The 19,205-nt window shown below is 36.0% G+C and overlaps 2 protein-coding genes across 2 annotated transcripts; both read left to right on the top strand.

The window, feature by feature from the left end:
* Nucleotides 1–4,819: 4,819 nt before the first annotated feature.
* LOC142985180 (uncharacterized) lies at nt 4,820–7,022 on the top strand. Its single transcript, XM_076133193.1, has 2 exons — nt 4,820–4,952; nt 5,033–7,022. Exon 2 carries the CDS (start codon nt 5,239–5,241, stop codon nt 5,818–5,820), a length of 582 nt encoding a protein of 193 aa, XP_075989308.1. The 5' UTR covers nt 4,820–4,952; nt 5,033–5,238; the 3' UTR covers nt 5,821–7,022.
* Nucleotides 7,016–10,241, top strand: LOC142985179 (uncharacterized). Its single transcript, XM_076133192.1, has 4 exons — nt 7,016–7,324; nt 7,513–7,607; nt 8,662–8,773; nt 8,856–10,241. Exons 1-3 carry the CDS (start codon nt 7,087–7,089, stop codon nt 8,668–8,670), a joined length of 342 nt encoding a protein of 113 aa, XP_075989307.1. The 5' UTR covers nt 7,016–7,086; the 3' UTR covers nt 8,671–8,773; nt 8,856–10,241.
* Nucleotides 10,242–19,205: the final 8,964 nt, after the last annotated feature.

Below are 19,205 nucleotides of genomic sequence, written 5' to 3' on the forward strand. Positions count from 1 at the left end.
GATGGTTTTACGATGGAAACAAAATGTTTCAACCATTTTGTAAACAGTTCAGGCTGGATCCACCCGGAGGGGTGACATCCAGCAATGGTGCCAGGGGGTGTACCATCAAGTAGTTCAGCTTTCATGTTCTTTCTGGGAAACACCATCAACGGAGGGATAAATTGACCAGAAGCCGACATACAAGTAACAATTGTTACTAATGCACCCCTTTCAGCAGATGACAATTTGTGAACATCTCTTTTGCCTTTTACAGTCAAGATTTTTCTGACTTTATGTTGCACAGTGCTGATTCCTGTTTCATCCACGTTATAGATTTTGTTAGGATTGAAATTGATCTTTTGCAGCTCAAGTTTTAATAAATCAAAGAAAACCTTAACGTTTTCCTTAGTGAAACCTTGAATACGAGCTCGTGATAATGACTCTGGTTTAGGGGTGTCCACTTAAAAAATATATCGATATTTATATTCGATGTAAAACATCGGATTCCAGCATCGATGTTTATCGATATATCGCTAGAAAACATCGATATTTTTCTACTATCGAATACTTTTCACAAAAGTTTAATATTACCTTTTTCCAGTGAAATGCGCAAAATTTGTGGTCTTTGATTTTGCAGGTGTGACTGTGAATGTAGAATCAGATACCAGAGTAACATAGCTAAACTAATAGTGTAATGATAGTGATTTTCTATGAGAATCACTATCATTACATAGTTACTTAAATAGAATTGTAATACTAAGATAATGGTGAGATGACTGAAATGAGTTATACCTACATTTGCAAGTGAAATATAAACGACAAATTAATAGAAATATTTATTACATATCACATAACTTCAAAACAGTAAAAGAAAACAAAAGACTTATTTAGTACTAGCCTTAATCTAGGTATGTACCTGCAAAAACTTACTTTCACTTTACCTATTTAATTAAAACCAATGCTCTTTAGACAAACTTTGCAAAAATAAAAGTTTACTTAATCTTTTACCTTTCATTCTATTTCTTTGTTGATTAACTATTTGAGCAGCCTTAGAAAATAATCGTTCGGATGGAACAGAAGTCCCAACAATAGTCAAATATTTGAAGGCAATCTTATAAAGCTTAGGAAATTGAATTTTTAGATCTTGCCAAATCTCTAAAGGATTCTCATTGAGCCTTCCTACTACTGGACTACGCAAGTACATTGATAATTCATCAGAAATTGCATCATCTGATTGTGATGATTTCCAACTCTTGCTTACTAGTTTGTGATGATTATCCCATAAAGAAAAGCTCTCTTCTAGTTTTTCAGATTGATCAGAATCTGATTCGGACATTTCAATATTTTGTGTAGTATTTTTCATAAAGTCTTTAATTTTTGCGACTGCTGTGGAGCAAGCAAGTGCGTCTTGGAAGTGAATTTTTTTATACCTGGGATCCAATACAGTTGCTATGGCGAGTGGAGTTACCCTCTCGATAGCGCCCATTCTTTTTTCAATTTCATTAAGCACAAACGATTTCAATTCATTGGCAAGCGAATCTTCCAATTGGAGAGGTTGGATTTTTAAAACCAAGCAATGAACTAACGGAATCACCTTGCTGCTTGTGCAGTAACTGTCCCCAGAAACTTCTTTAGTAGCAGCTTCCAGCGGTCTTAAAACTAATAACACAGAAGAAAGAACTGACAGTTCTGATGCATTAAGCATAGGTGGCGCTGTCTTATGGCGAAATATTATTTCATTGATTACAATACGTAACTCTAAAAATCTCTCAATCATATAGTAGGTGCTGTTCCATCTTGTTGAAACTTCTTGAATTAACTTTGTTTCTTTTTCTGTGGCTTTTCTTAATTCATTGCTTGCTGTATTACTTTGCTTGAACCATGTTACAATAGTCTTGACCTTAGTTATTAGATTTTGCAATTCTGGACAGTGTTGAATCGCATTTTGCGCAACTAAATTTAGAGTGTGCGCAAAACACGGTATGTGTTTCTTACCAAAAGCCAGGTCGACCGCCTTAATCATAGATGCTGCGTTATCCGTTACTACAGCCGAAACTTTATTAACGTCAATGTTCCATTCAGAACAAGAGTTCAGAAGCATCTCAGCAATATGATCCGAAGTGTTACGGTCAAATGACTGATATACTCCAAGAGTAATAGAAAAAAATTCGGTACATATACCAAAGTGACCGGTAATTCCAAGAAAGCTTCTCATACTCATTGTTTCTGTCCACATATCGGTTGTAAGTGTTATATTTTCTACACTTTTTAGTTTATTTTTAAACACAGCTGATAATGCATCATATTTGTCATCAACCCAGCGAGTCAACGTTGTCTTACTTGGAAGCTTGTAATGTGGTGCAGTTACTTTCATAAGATTACGAAAACCGTCATTTTCTACAATCGTGAAAGGTTGATTATCTTTGCAAATCATGTAGATGAGGGCATTGTTGACTTTCAAAGTTTTATTGCCACTTTCCGAATAAGCAGATATATTTTCGAAGCTTTCATGAATCGACTTTTGCCGTTTTAATGGCGGAGGTACAGGATTATCGACATGGATACCTTTTGACGCAGCTGTACTTGTTGATGGCAGTGGTTCAGGGCTGGGAAAAACAGGTTCAGAATCTGCTTCATTTGTTTTTGTAACTGTTTCATTGTGGATATTTAGTAAGTTGACATTGTTCAACACTTGCGAATTTTCTTTATTCATATCTAAAAACGCAGCCTTATGGATATTTTTTACGTGGCTAAACAGGTTTGATGTATTGCCACAAGATTTAATTTGTTTTTGACAAATTTTGCACTTTACAAGATTCTCATTTCCCTCAATTTTCGTAAAAAACTTCCATACATGACTTTTCTTTGGAGGCGCCATCTTGTTATTAACTAAAATAAAAGAATAAATCAATTAATGTTTATTTTTTTCTACAATTTTATTTTGTGTCGTAGGTAGTATCATACCAGTATTTGAGTTAATTTGTTTATAAGCTTAAAAATTGAAATGAAAAATACACTTAAGAAATGATTCGATGCGATATTTATTGTTATTATGAAATGTATTATAATATAAAATATCATTATGTTATAATATATCTTAAATATAAAACACTGTCACAAACAAGTAGAGGTTAGGTTAGGTTTATAAACATAATAGGAATATAACATTACATACCTTTTCAACTTCGAACTAGCAATCAGATGATGCATCAACTCAATTATTTTAGAGTAATTAATTATAGTAGCAAGTAAAAGTCTTACATAAACTTGTCTTAGATATAAAATCAAAACAATGATTTAATGCGTTACCGACCGCCAAACAGCAAAAGTCGACGTAAAAACAAAGAATGAGTCCAATGAGTGAATGAGAGTGAAAATAAATAGAATGAACCTATAGAATCCACAGATTATATAAATTTAGAGTGAATAATCAATCGATCTGTCAGCAGGATGGAATGGATTAGGTAATTAAGCTGGTCCATCACAGATGTGTTAAAATTATTTAGTTTTTTAGTAGATTATACAAAAAGAAAATAAAAAAAACAAATATTCGATGTTTCTATAAATATATCGATATATCGAATACAATAAATATTTGACAAAACATCGAATCAATCCGATATATCGTAAAGAAAACATCGAATAAATTCGATATATCGATGTTAAGTGAATATCCCTACTCTGGTTGACGAAATGATAGTTCAGGATGACGACTCATAAACAATTTCATCCATTTTTTGCCCGCCTTCTTCCTGGTCGGTGAAAATGGGTGTGGGATATTGTTTCTGATAGCTAATTGAAATGCCAGTCTTTTCAAATCAGCAGCAGTAACGCCATAATAATTCTTCTCCATTTCCAATGAATACTTTACCAGCTCATCTTCCAATTCCATCGGCAAAACTGGTTTTCTTCCCATTTTTCCTGAGATCAAATTGTCGGCAGATGTATCAGATTTTTTTACGTAATCTTTCAAAGTAGATCTTGGAACATTAAATAACTTCACTGCTTTTTTATATCCCATTTCATTCGATCTTACAGCTTCAACCGCTTTTTTCATTGCTTCAGCATCCCATGACTTCTTCTTCGGCATCTAAAAAATAAAAAAAATAGTTACTAAAGTATATTTAAACTTATTTACAAACTGAAGTAAAGTTGACTTGTGAATACATGTACGTGAGCCTAATACCGTCCCGGGGGCGGTATTAGGCTCACGTGAGGGGACGGTATTAGGATTTTTCTACATGTATTAAAATGCATTCATTAAACAAAAAACGTGTCACAACCTGTCGATCTAATGTATCGATTTACATCAGCGGTAATCTATGGTTATTTTAACACACTTTTTGTAACAATCATTTAGGTATATCAACACTGTATGAAATTCGAGAATATTTTAATAAAAAACTCACCTTGGACACTTTTTTTTATTTTCAAATATCTCCACGTACGAACACTACACCACACTCAGTTTTGCACTATGGCCGACTGATGCAACAAGCATTTAGTTCACCTAATTACTAATAGATGGCGTTTTTTAGACAAGTGAGATATTGAGGGGGACGGTATTAGGCCTGGGGACGAAATTTGGCGACCCTACCTTACCATAAAAATTTCAAATATTTTAAATATTTTCTCACTGTCAACTACCGAGGTATTCCATAATGATCTTTAAAAAACCCAAAGTATAAGATTGCGTAGATTTCCCTACTGAATGACTTTTTTATTACTTTACAGATTCTTAAGGCTGTCAATGAAAAACCAGACTTACCGAATTTTTCGTGAAGTACATTAAGAAACGTTCATAACGTTTCTTTAACATTTGAATTTCAAATACGTCACAAAATCAAGAAAAAGTATTCTAATTGATAGACAAGATACTGTTTTATGGCGCCAACGATACCTTCGAAAAATTAAAGAATATCGCAGGGAAGGAAGGTATATTTATTACCAAGATGAAACCTGGATCAATGAAGGTAATCACAATTTTCTGATTTTTTTATATGTATTATATTGTACTTTCAATAACTAATTTATATTTTTCAATGTTTTAAAGGTCATGCACCGAAAAAGGCTTGGATTGACCAGACAGTGGTATCGTCTCGCCAGGCCTTCCTAGATGGCTTAACCACTGGCCTAAAACAGCCTTCAGGAAAGGGCAAGCGCCTCATTATCGGCCATATAGGCGGGGAAGAAGGATTCGTAAAAGATAGCTTGCTTATATTTGCAGCGAAAAAAAATCAAGGTGACTATCATCAAGAGATGAATCCCGAGTTATTTGAGAAGTGGTTTACGGGGGTTTTGCCAAAGTTAAAACCAAATTCCGTAGTGGTGATAGATAATGCCCCCTACCACTCCAGGAAAATAGAATCGCTGCCTACAATGTCTTGGACTAAGCCTAAAATACAAGAGTGGCTAACTAGAAAAAATATAACCTTCGATGCAACAATGGTTAAAGCTACTCTTATAGACATTGTACGGCAGCACAAAAATGAACATCCAGACAAATATGTAGTGGACGAGATGGCAGCGCAGCATGGGATAACTGTTTTACGCCTGCCCACATACCACTGTGAGCTCAATCCCATTGAGTTGGTATGGGCGCAGGCTAAAGGATATGTTGCAAGACGTAACAAGACATTCAAAATCACAGTAGTGAAAAAACTCTTCGAAGAAGGGCTTCAACAAATCACGCCCGAAAAATGGAGTAGCTGCGTGTCCCATATAACCAAAGAAGAGGACAAAATGCATGGTCTCGACCACATCATTGATAATGTCTCAGACAGGTTTATAATAAATGTCACAGAAAGCGACAGTGATGATTTTTTTACTGACGATGAATAAAACTATATTTAATAATCGATGTTTTTTTTATCATCCTTCCCTACACATAATTGTTATATTTAATTAACATATAGTTTCTACTACATGATATATTGCAAATTGAACAGTCTTACAAGTTTCCTCGCAATGTTTTCCTTAATGTTTCAATTATTCGTTATTCAGCATAGACAGATACTATAGAAACATAGTCGTTGAAAATTCGTTGGGATGTACAAAGCACGACAAGAAATCGAACCCAGTACCTGACATCGGCAGTTCGGCACACTATTACAATCGAGGCAATTTCATTCACAAAGGAGTTTTTTCAATCATTCATTCACTTTTTCACAACACTATTTTTATTTCGTCAAAAACTGACAACACAGTTAACGTCATCTAACTTCATCTAATTAAAAATACGACTATAGGTAGATATGTTCGAAATATTACAACCGGAGAAACTCCTATCTTCTTCAAACGAAGAGATAGTAATCGCTTCCGGAAAACTGTCGGTTAATTACAGTAAAGACATCTCAGTTAATCTTTGTGACCAATTAAAGGCTCTAAAAACATGCTTAAAATCTGAAATTCAAAAAAAATATTCCATTAAAGAACTCATTGAATTATTGCTAGTAAAATTCAATTAGTGGTTTGCACCGGAGCATTGAGTATCTACCGGAAAATCTCCGGTGAAAAACCGGTAAAAGTAATAATCGATTAAAGTCACCGGAGTTTAATCAATAGTCGGGTGGTTCACAGCAAGATAAAGTAGCATACAACAAAAGTTAAAGTTGCAGCAACAGAATCCAACAAACCTAAGAAAAAGCAAATAAATTCTACTAATAGTACTCCGAAGTTTCAAGATGCAGTGTGGATACAATACCGCAAACAAAATCCTAAATCTAATTTTATAAAAAACGAATACAACATGGATAATTTTATTGAACTGAAACTGAAAGCAAAGAGAGGCAAAAATGCCACTATAACACCAAAACCTGTTTATACTAAGAGATTGCCTATTTCAAAGGCAAAAAAAAACTTATCTATTAAAACTGTGCCATGAAATGTAGATACCTAAAGCCGGGTCCAGACGAGTGTAACGTGTAATGTAATCCACCGTGTAATGTAACACGAATTCTACGTGTGGACGGCACTACGAGCATTACATGTAACGCTCGCGCGGCGCTCGGGGTTGATCCATCGGCTGTCGGTTTTTCGCGCGAACACAAAGACGCTCGCAGTGCTCGTTTGGACGGCGTTCGTGACGGTTGTGTCGTATGTACGTTCATGATGTGGAGTGACGAACAATCGCTTGAACTTATTAGTTTGTATCAAGAGAAACCTGTTATTTGGGATCCAAAAAACCCGCAATACTATAAAAAAAATCTGAAACACGATGCTTGGAGTAATATTGCTCATTCATTGGAAAGAGATGCAGAAGAATGCAAAAACAAAATGATTAGTTTGCTTGCTTCACATCGAAGAGAAAAAGGAAAAGTAAAGAAGAGCCATAGTTCCGGAAAAGGTATGTTTTATTATAAATTTCTGTTGCTTTACATATTACACACTTTTATTTATTAATTTAGTTTTTACTTAGGTACAATTATTACTTCTATTGTATACCCACTATATTACTATATTCTACTATATTTTACTATACATATATGTACTATATTCTATTGTATTGTTTATTTATTGTAATTTATTTTACAGGTGGGGATGAAACGTACAAAAGTACATGGTTTGCTTACGAGGCGCTGGCATTTTTAGGAGATCGAAATAATCCAAGGAAACGACGCAACACAGAGGTAACTGCAGTGAACTAGTTTCCTTCGACTTGATAAAAATCTTAACAATATGTATTCTGCCAAGAAACTGTACCCTCGTTCATAAAATAGTCATTAAACTCATCCCTAATTTGTTTTGCCGTTGAGGCAGCTCTTCTAGGTACATTATTCAATGGAAGTAAAGATGACATTTCACAATCTCTACCTTCACATAATCTTCCGTTTTGGTCGCTGTCAAGTGAGCCAGGGGGTGCATACAAGTTTTTAGATGAATCCGTGTTTCTCAAAAAATTATGCAAGTGTGCAATAGCCATGACTATAGTCTCCACGGTTTTGGGCTGAAGGAGCATAGGTTTTCGTAGAACTCTGAACACAGATGCTGTGATACCAAATACATTTTCTACAATCCTGCGAGCTCTGCTTAACCGGTAATTAAAAATTCTTCGCGGCGATCCCTTGGGGTATTCTCCTGGATAGGGTTTCATTATATTGTTTTGTAAAGGGAAGGCAGAGTCTCCTACAAAAACATATCGACACCTCCTACGTAAATGATCGTAATCAACAAATTTAAGTTTTTCACTTTTCTCTATTTTCACGCTTCGAAGCATGTGGACTAACATCTCCAATTACTAAAAAATCAGTATTTCTATTAGAAAGTCTTGTTAATTAGATTGCAAAATATCTTATATTCACTTTTGTCCGCGTAGAAAATCGTATCGTCAGTACCGATACAATGCGCGGGGGTGAGGGGACGCTCGGGGAGCGCGGGCGCCGCGTATGTGCCGTGCCAGTAGCGACAAAATACGCGGGGGAGGTGCAGGCTTGTCGCGCGGCGAGAGCCTTTCGACTATTATTGTTGTTTTAATGATAATTTAGTTAGTTTTACCATAAATATAATGAAAATGTCATCTAGAGCACAAATTATTGTTGATCTCATAACAAAAAAAGATAAAAAAATGATCTAGGTGCTTTTGTGGTAGGCCTACCTACCACAAAAGCACCTAGGAGATTTTCACAATTTTTATCTGTATAATGTAATAATATGTATTATAGGTTTCTCTATTATTTTTTTTAGGTTACATAACGGATATAAATTTTGAAGATTATGCCTATAGTTTAGAATATGCCTAAAGTTACTAACATAGAAGAGAACGGGACTATAGAAGGGGAACCATGTCAATTTCGTGGTAGGTATAATAAATTGTACCAATTATTATTATTGTGCAACAATTATGTAGGTATCCATAGTAACTTAACAATTTTTTCTAGAATCATTCGAGGATAATATGATCCGGTCCGATGAAAATAACACACCCATACCATCCCCAGATTGTACTACAAACCATTTAGACTACGACTGTGATAACTACTTCTGTCCTTGGTATATTAAAAATGCTATACAACAACCGTTTTCAGTCATATCTTCCGCTACCGATGTACTATCAACACCCCAAGCGAATACTCCGTTTTCTTCTTTTTCCGAGTCAACTCCAACCTGTTCTAGGAAACGAAAAAAGATTTCTCGTAAAGATGTAGGTAATATTAGACGTCGACATGTTGCAGATTGGATAGACAATAAGAGGAAGAAGTTTAGAAATTTAGGCAAAGAGTATAAGAGTCGTGACGGTACAACTAGGCTTGCGAAATCATTAAAACCGATGTGTCCAGAGAGTTGTAGACAAAAGTGTTCTACGAGAATTAGTAACGATGAAAGAAAGTCTAATTTTAATCGATTTTGGAATTTAGGTAACAGGGAAAAACAGTGGAGTTTTGTAGCTCACTTAGTGCTGAAACAAAAAAAACGTAGGGTTTTTACAGATACGGCATCAAGGCGTAATTTTACTTTAATATATAGACTGAAAGTTAACAGAGGTGACGAAGATGACTTAATTGTTGTGTGTAAAAAGACATTTTTAAATACGTTCTCTATTAGTGAACAATTTGTCTACACTGCTTTGGAAAAAGTAGATGTTATTAATGGTATGATAGAATCGGACCAGCGAGGACGACATGATAATCATCGTAAGGTAATAACTGAAGATGTTGTTAGAAGTGTGTGTGATCACATCAATTCCATTCAACCCGTGGAATCTCATTACACGCGAAGTAGAAGTGATAAGCTTTATTTAGACGGTGACTTAAATTTTCATCGCTTATTTGATTTATACAAAGAGTGGTTTGACGAACAGGTGTATTCCTCTATAGCTAAGACTGAAAGGCAATATCGTGATATTGTTAACGAACACCTTAAGCTAAGTTTTTCATACCTAAGAAGGACCAATGTGACAAATGCCACATTTATAAAAATAAATCTACACCGACATTAGTTGAAACACAGCTTTTTGAATCGCATCTATCTAATAAAATTCTGGCACGTAACAGAAAGTTGTTGGATAAAGTTCTTTATTTTTGCTGTGGCAACCCTACGGTTAACAGCTGATTTGAATAGCTCCGTGTAATTTTTATTTAATAATAAGTATTTTTCAAAATCAAAATCAAATCATTTATTCATTTAGGTCAAGTGCTGACGCTTATGATAGTCAATGATACAGAGAGTGAATTTACCGCCAGTTCGGAAGGTAGGGCCAATGAGAAGAGCTGGCAAGAAACTCCTGGCCACTCTTTTTAATCGCCAAATGATTTTAACAATATTTATGCTGGTATAGAACATTGATGATGTAAGTAGCTGCTACCTACCAACACTACCGAACACACTTTGGTCATAACATAAATTAAATCAATATATTAAGGTGCTAATAAACAAGATATAAATAGTATTGGAAGCATGATGGGAGCATCTACCCACATAATAATATAAATGAAATCATAAGAGGAATTTCAAGAGCATACTGTGGTAAAGGAAGTACAGTTAGTGAAACGTAGTTGCTTAAAAAAAAAATTATGGCAGTCACCACACCCAGGACGACCAGTCACCCCAAGCAGCACCCGTTCACGAGTATGACGCGTGGACCAGCCATCACCCCCTTCGCACATATTAGAGGGAAGGGGGTGACCCGGCACACGACGCCGCCGCAAGCAATGACATTTTAGTGAGCATGACGAACCTTGGCATGGGAGCCCACCATTTCAATGAAAAAAAAGAAAAATGAATACCACTGAGACTCGTGCAATACCTCTCTGTTACAGAGTTGAAATGACTGATTAATGTTTATACAATGCAAAGATGTATATATAAATATATAGATATTTAATCTCGATTTCTGTAGAACGCGTAACTAACTAATCCCATGTTTTCTTATCCATTAAGTAATCGTCAACCTTATAATAACCCCTTTTAATAAGATGATCTTTAACAACTACTTTGAATTTTTGTTGGGGAAGATCCATAACACTGCTAGGGAGTTTGTTATACAACCGAACACCAAGACCTGCAAATGAGTTGTGTACTTTTTGCAATCTATTGCAGGGACCTACTAATTTGTGCTTATTTCTGGTATTAATGTTATGAATGTCACTATTCTTAGCAAACGAATTTATGTTTTGTTTGATGAACATCAAATTCGCAAAAATATACTGTGATGCCACCGTCAGTATGCCTATTTTCCCAAATACATCCCGCAGAGAGTCCCGCGCTCCTAAGCCGTAAATAGCGCGAATTGCTCTTTTTTTAATTACGAAAATTGTGTCTATATCAGCAGCTCTGCCCCAAAGTAGAATACCGTAGGACAAAACGCTGTGAAAATAACCAAAGTAAACCAGTCTTGCCGCATCTACACCAGCAAACTGTCTTACTTTTCTTATCGCATAGGCTGCGGAGCTGAGCCTGCCCGCGAGCTTTGTTATTTGGGTGCCCCATTGGAGCTTATTATCTAAATCTATACCTAGGAAGGTTGCGGAATTGACCATTTCTAATACCTCACTATTTAGAACTACGTTCGTACCTAGATTCCTAGCGTTGGGCATGGTAAATCTAATGCATTTGGTTTTCCCTGAATTTAACAACAAATTGTTGGCTGTAAACTAATTGAGAACCTGTGTAAGAGCACCATTTACATCGTCAAAATCAGTTTTCTTACGATCTACTTTAAATATAAGCGACGTATCATCAGCAAATAGTACGATATCACACAGATCCTGTACCTGATGGGGCAAATCATTAATATAAACCAGAAAAAGGAACGGACCAAGGATAGAGCCCTGTGGTACCCCGAGACTAACCGCAGATCCAGTGGATCTTGACCCATTTATGTCTGTATAATGCACTCTCTCAGACAAGTAGGATGCAAGTAAGTCAAGTGCCACATCCCCAATTCCATAGTACTTAAGTTTATATAAAAGAGTATTGTGGTCAACACAATCAAACGCTTTGGAGAGATCGCAAAATACCCCAATAGCATCCTGCGACATCTCCCAAGCATCGAAAATATGCCTAATAAGTGTGACCCCTGCATCGATGGTAGATCGACCCTTTGTAAAGCCAAACTGTTTGCTGTGGAGTAAATTATACAAACTGAAATGGCTTTCTAGTTGCTCTAATATAGCCCTTTCAAATATTTTGCTAATAGCAGGCAAGATGGATATTGGCCTAAAGTTACTGGGCTCAGTTTTACATCCGTTTTTAAACAGGGGAATTATCTTACTGTGCTTCATTAAATTAGGAAACACACCTACATCTACACATCGATTAAAAGTTGCAGCTAAATGAGGTGCTATTTCAGCGATAATACTCTCAAGTAACTTGACAGAAATACCCCACAAGTCCGCAGTATTTTTGGAATTAAGCGACTTGAATACTCTGATTACGTCAGAGGGGTTTATATACTTAAAATAAAATGAGACATTGCACTGACTCACATTGCTCCTAAGTAATGATTCTGCTTTAGCGGTAGAGGAATTTAAGGAACTAGTCGTAATGACTGGTATGTCAGAAAAATAATTATTAAATGTTTGAGCTACGCCTAGGCTATCTGTAATAACCCGATTGTTAACATTTAATTCGAAGTCGTGATCAGGTGGTGTTGATCGTCCTGTTTCATTATTAATAATATTCCAAGTTGTTTTTATTTTGTTGTTGGAATTTTTAATCTTGTTGCTTAAATACAAAGACTTAGCAGCAGCACAAGATTTTTTAAAAATTTTTGAATAATTCCTAACATATTCAAGAAAACCTGGATTGAAATTGTATTGTTTCATGGCATACAGCTCATACATCCTAGCTCTACTTTTGTAAATTCCTACAGTCGCCCAATCGCAAAATTTCAGTTTTGTGTTTTCCTTAGCGATCGTTTTTTCTTTAAAAATCGTATTAAACTGAGATTCAATAACGCTAAACAAAGATTTATAGAGATCGTCTGGGTCATTCTGAGTAATATCAATGTTGGAAATCTTGGCGGCTACCTCATGATTAAACAATGTCAAGCGGTTGTGTGTAATAGGTCTAAAAGTTATCGTGTTAGATTTGATAACATTCTTCCTAGAGAAGACTGCGTTCAGCCCACAGTGGTCTGACGTTAAATCGTTAACTATGACCCTGTCTAGACATACGCAGTTGCTAAACATATTGTCCAAGCATGTGGCCGAATGTTCGGTAATTCTAGTTGGATTATTAAAAAGATGTTTTAGATTAAATGATTTGAAAAGAGTAATCAGTCTGGTGGTAGTGATGGACTGCTCCAATATGTTAACATTAAAATCACCACAGACAACCACATACTTGTTACTAACACTTAAACGCTTTAATATATCTTCAACTATAGTTTCAAACAAACTGAAGTCACTCATTGGTGGACGGTATATGCATACTATAACATGCTGCTCGAGTTCTACACAAGATACTTCGGCAGTGCGTTCTACTGACAAGCTAACTATATCCTTACGTTCTTTGCATTTTATGTCGTTGCTAACTAAGATCATTGACCCTCCATGTATTGCCTTCTTCCTACTGAATGCACTTGTTATAGAATAATATTGATTATTAAATATCAATTGGTGCGACAGCAACCAATGTTCGGTGACACAAAATACGTGTGTGTCATGTTTTTTCAAAAATAATTCTATCTCTAATTCTTTGCCGGATAAACCTTGTATATTTTGGTGTACTACGTTCAGAAAACCTGCCTGTTTATCCGTTGTCTTGCTTAAGCGTTTAAATTATTGTTGTGCTTTGTTACATTATGCGTAACAGTGTCCTTACAAACTAAATTATCAATAATATTAATCACAGTATTGTTAGTAAAGCGACTAGACAATACTGTTTCGTCCTTAAACCTAGGTTGTGTTATATTGCCTATAACTAAGTTAATATTATATGCTAACAAACTAGCAATTATATGTCGATTTTTACAAGAAAGAAACATTCTTTCTTTAGTTAAATAAAAATTACTAATAAATTTATTAGTATCTTATTTATTATTATTATATATTTTAAACATATTTATCAATAAAATACCAATTTCACACTTATTTATAGTTGGAATATCTGTATTTCAACATATTTAGTTAACTTATATAGTATTTATTGTGTAAAAATTGTGTAGTGCAAATTTAGTGAGTAACAACTACCGGCAATCCGTTAAAAGTTTGTGAAAAGTTTATATTTTTCTGTATTTACGAGGATTCATTGTCGTCTTCTTAAAGGTAACGTAGTAACTTTAAATTAATAACTTATTTTATAAAGTTCTGCAGTGTAGTTGCACAAACAACTACACTTTAATATCTCGCAGAACAACATAACCTCCCATTGTTTGTTTGTGCCTTTTTAGGTGTTTTATTTGTCTTAACAGTTTCATTAGGTTAATTATTTAAAGGCGGGTACAGACTGCTGCAACGCAACATGCAATGCAACACGAAACGAGCATTGCATCAGTGTAGACGCGGGGCGCGCACAACGTGCGCACGAACCGCGCATGTACCTACTCACATCTGTTTCCGAGATGCGCGCGAACGGATCGCTCAGTCTGCAAAAGAACACGCATTGTTCTCATTGTCTTGTTCCATGTTCGCGCGCGTCTAGCCGTACACACCACACAACCTGTCCACACTGACGCTCCGCGCATACTGCGCGCCTCTTTGTGTTCGGGGAAAAAACCGACAAATTTCGGGTCGCTACGCGCAAGAGTTGCAACAATCTGTTCGTGCGCGTAGTAGACGCGGTTCGTGCGCGCAAGGCGTCTACACTATGGGAATTCTGTTACTTTACATGATACATTGCAGCAATGTGGACGTCAAATTCTTGCATTGCATGTTGCATTACATGTTACATTGCACCAATGTGTACCCGGCTTAACATGATTATGACTCGCAAGGCCTTGGCTCGCCAGGAGGAGACCAAACTCCAAATGGCTTTGAGGGAACTTAAGGCCACCAAAGAGAGGTACAATCAACTCAGTGGTGAAAGAGACGACAATGAAAGAGAACTATAAGAGATGCTTAGTAAAAACGATAAGATGAAGAAAGAAATGTCAAAATTGCACTCACAGTACAAAAGTTGAAAGAGCTCTAGATAGTGTTTAACCTGAAGTTCCGCCATCGTCACCGTCGAATGAAGATGTATTGCAGTGCCCAATAAATCAGGTAGGTACCCACATCTCCAATACCTGGATCTAGTGTCCAGACTGATCTACTGGTAGCAAAACGTCTTCACACAGACCTAACCAGCGATTAGCCGAACCCAATCGTAAATGGAAAAAGACCTAGATACTATTTTACCGGAATATCATGCAGATACTGGAGCAGTAGAAAACTGTTTTGCTCACTGCACCACACCAACTGATATATTTTTAGTATTGATTGAAGGTATTATAGACAATATTGTATATCAAAGTAACCATTATGCTACTCAGAAAGGCAAGGTATTAAATCTGAAAAAGGAGGAACTCCTAACATTTATAGGTATGAATATTTTTATGGGTTACAACACTCGTCCGGCATGGAGAGACCATTACTCTTCGGCACCTGATCTCAACAATGCACTTATTTGCAAAACAATGCCAAGAGACAGATTTGCTATTATTTTATCTCATCTACATTGCAATGATGACTTATAATGGAACAGATCACCGTAAAAGAGTTTCGACGCTCTGTTACTCAAGGTCTGATGACAATGAAAGATACTAGTCAAAAAAGAAAGACTTCTACTGATAGTATAGCGAAAGGCGGCTCTTCCAAAAGGCGCAAGTCTGACTATTCCACCATAAAAGATGTACGCTTGGGTAACAAAGGTATCCACTGGCCTAAGTTCGTAGAAAACAGGGGAAGGTGCGAGGCTCGTAGTTTGAAGAAGATTCAATCGAAACCTAATAGCAAATGTTCACACTGTAACCTATTTTTGTGTGTAAATGAAAAGAAAAATTGTTTTGTTGAATATCACGAGGATAATCTGTAGTTAAAAGTCTATTAATTTAATTATTACTAAGTAAACATTGGATTACATTACTGTTATTGTTTCTATCAAAGTTCCTAACATTGTGATAACACGAAGTTCCTAACGGTACTTTAAAGACGTCTAGGTCATGGAAAAATTACTTCTAGGTATAATAAAAATCTAAAAAAAATAGGTGTGATTCCTTTTATGTACATTATAATAATAAAGATCAAAAGCAGAAATTCTTTGAAATGCGTTGACCCGTGGGGAAAGGATTAAACAGACACAGATTGCAACTTATTGACCAAAAAAAAATGTATTCATTGGAGTTGGACAATGTCTCACTGCAATATCAAACAGACACAAGGGCTATGCAGTCTGAGATTGACCGACTCCATGAGTCACTAACATCCGTCACCACTAAATATGAAATAGCTGCTAATCAGAGTAGGGAGCAAGTATTGGCAATAAGCAGACTGGTTAATTCCTGTAAGTGTGATAATCATAGTTCAATTACATTGTCAAATAACTCAAATTTCACTAGAACATCGCTGAACTATCCGCCAGAACCTGCTCCCTCCTCGCTGCCAATGATTAACACACCTCCCTCAACTCCTAATCCTCTTCAAACACATATTCCCACTCCTAGTTCTCCCATAAATAACAAAAAAAATAACATTATAATATTCAGTGATGAAATTGGTAAAGATCTAAGTTCCTACATATTAAACACTAACATGGAGCATTCAATCACAAATTATTGTACTCCTAATTTATCTTATTGCAAAATACTAGATAGAATTATTAATTCTAGTTTCAGCCAGGACACAACATTAACAATATTTGTTGTCAATACTGAATGTAAACAAAATTGTATTGTTTGCACTTCCCCTTAGTAAAGGTTTGCCACAGGAAGAACTTAATATTAGGTCTAATTTAAATGTGCATAATCTGACATGCCAAATTAATGGTATTATTTATAATAAATTTCATTTTATTGACGCTAACAGGATTAATGTATAATAGAATACGGGAATTCCCGTATTCTATTATACATTAAACATGCAACGCGAGAGTTTAAAAGTTATGACCAACAGGATTGTTAGTAATTGCTTATATACGACCAAAGATAGTTATTATCTTTCTTATTATTGTAAAAGACAAATAGCAATTTCGCTATCCTATTTTATTTCTATAACAGCCAAGAACTAAGCCGAGGTAATCCCAGCATGCTTTTTACTCTTAACCCTTCCAGTTACAACCGCAACTGCTGAAAGAAGTTTTTCAAAATTAAAACTGAAAAAAAATTACTTAAGAACTTCGATGGCACAAGAACGGCTGTCAGACTGTAGGAGTATGCTACCTATCCCACTATTAACCTCTCGTATGCTTTGACGTAAATCTGCGCAACCCCATTCAACTGCTTAAGCGTAGATCTGCGTCAAGATTATATAGGTCATTATTTTCGCAAATATAAATTATATTACAACACATTAACGTCTATTATTGATTGTTTTCGATAATAACGTAAAATAATCTACCACAGACAAGATTCACTACTTCAAAATAAACCGCGATATGGCCCAACGGCCGTTTTCAAATTTCAATATCGTTGGTGAAACACAGTTTAACGTGTAAGTGCGAAAAACGTGAAATTTAATTGTGTTTGTTTACGAAAGGTAAGAAAATGTTACATTTTATAAATATTTGTGTATTTTACTACCTGCATCACGTAAAATTTCCTGAAGATTTTATTTGTTTATTGATATAAATGATAAATAAAATTTGAATGTTCATTCAGTTCAGTAAGTAAGGTAAAGTCAATAGAGTTTTTACGCGTATATAAATTGGTTTTGAATAAGATACTTTACTAATTTTGAAGAAAATATTATTCTTTTCTTATTTTCATACATTTTTTTTTCATAATAAATACATAAGAATAGTCAAAACCGTATTTTTTCATGAAGTGGCATAGCGCTACACGCACACATGCACAAGAAGTCCACCATTTTTATTGTATAAATACACCGTTTGTTGACCGGCCGTTACGAATATACAGAGTGATTCTAAAATAATATCTATATTGTTTTTATTTTTTCATATTTATACGATACTTGTTTTGAACGCTAAACAGGTAAGGTATTTTGTTAACTGAACCACGACTTTGTCATGATTTGCTGCTGCAGCTTTTATGATCTCCTCAATAGCGAACAGCTCAGACACCAAATTTTGTGTAGGCGTTCAATTTAGGTAGCTTAGCCAGATTTCTGCCGTGATGTTGCCCTGCATCCAGGATTGTCTCCTCAAGGGGCAACTCTTCAACGGCGAACAGCTCAGATACCAAATTTTGTGTAGGCGTTAAATTTAGGTAGCTTAGCCAGATTTCTGCCGTGATGTTGCCCTGCATCCAGGATTGTCTCCTCAAGGGGCAACTCTTCAACGGCGAACAGCTCAGACACCAAATTTTGTGTAGGCGTTCAATTTAGGTAGCTTAGCCAGATTTCTGCCGTGACGTTGCCCTGCATCCAGGATTGTCTCCTCAAGGGGCAACTCTTCAACGGCGAACAGCTCAGACACCAAATTTTGTGTAGGCGTTCAATTTAGGTAGCTTAGCCAGATTTCTGCCGTGATGTTGCCCTGCATCCAGGATTGTCTCCTCAAGGGGCAACTCTTCAACGGCGAACAGCTGAGACACTAAATTTTGTGTAGGCGTTCAATTTAGGTAGCTTAGCCAGATTTCTGCCGTGATGTTGCCCTGCATCCAGGATTGTCTCCTCAAGGGGCAACTCTTCAACGGCGAACAGCTGAGACACTAAATTTTGTGTAGGCGTTCAATTTAGGTAGCTTAGCCAGATTTCTGCCGTGACGTTGCCCTGCATCCAGGATTGTCTCCTCAAGGGGCAACTCTTCAACGGCGAACAGCTCAGACACCAAATTTTGTGTAGGCGTTCAATTTAGGTAGCTTAGCCAGATTTCTGCCGTGATGTTGCCCTGCATCCAGGATTGTCTCCTCAAGGGGCAACTCTTCAACGGCGAACAGCTGAGACACTAAATTTTGTGTGGCTGTTCAGTTTAGGTAGCCGCACCAGATTTCTGTCATGATGTTTTGCTGCAGCCAAGATTGTCTCCTCACGAGGTAACTCCTCTACGGCGAAAAGCATAATAAACAAACTGTGTGTTTTGACCTTCTGCCTAATAGACGATGATTTACTGAACCAGTTAATCAAGTTTATATTATTATAACTAAGTTTACACTTAAATATAATACTTTTTGTATTTGTAGTTTTAAAAAAATG

The sequence above is a fragment of the Anticarsia gemmatalis genome, chromosome 29, assembly GCF_050436995.1.
Source record: "Anticarsia gemmatalis isolate Benzon Research Colony breed Stoneville strain chromosome 29, ilAntGemm2 primary, whole genome shotgun sequence".
Taxonomy (NCBI): Eukaryota; Metazoa; Arthropoda; class Insecta; order Lepidoptera; family Erebidae; genus Anticarsia; species Anticarsia gemmatalis.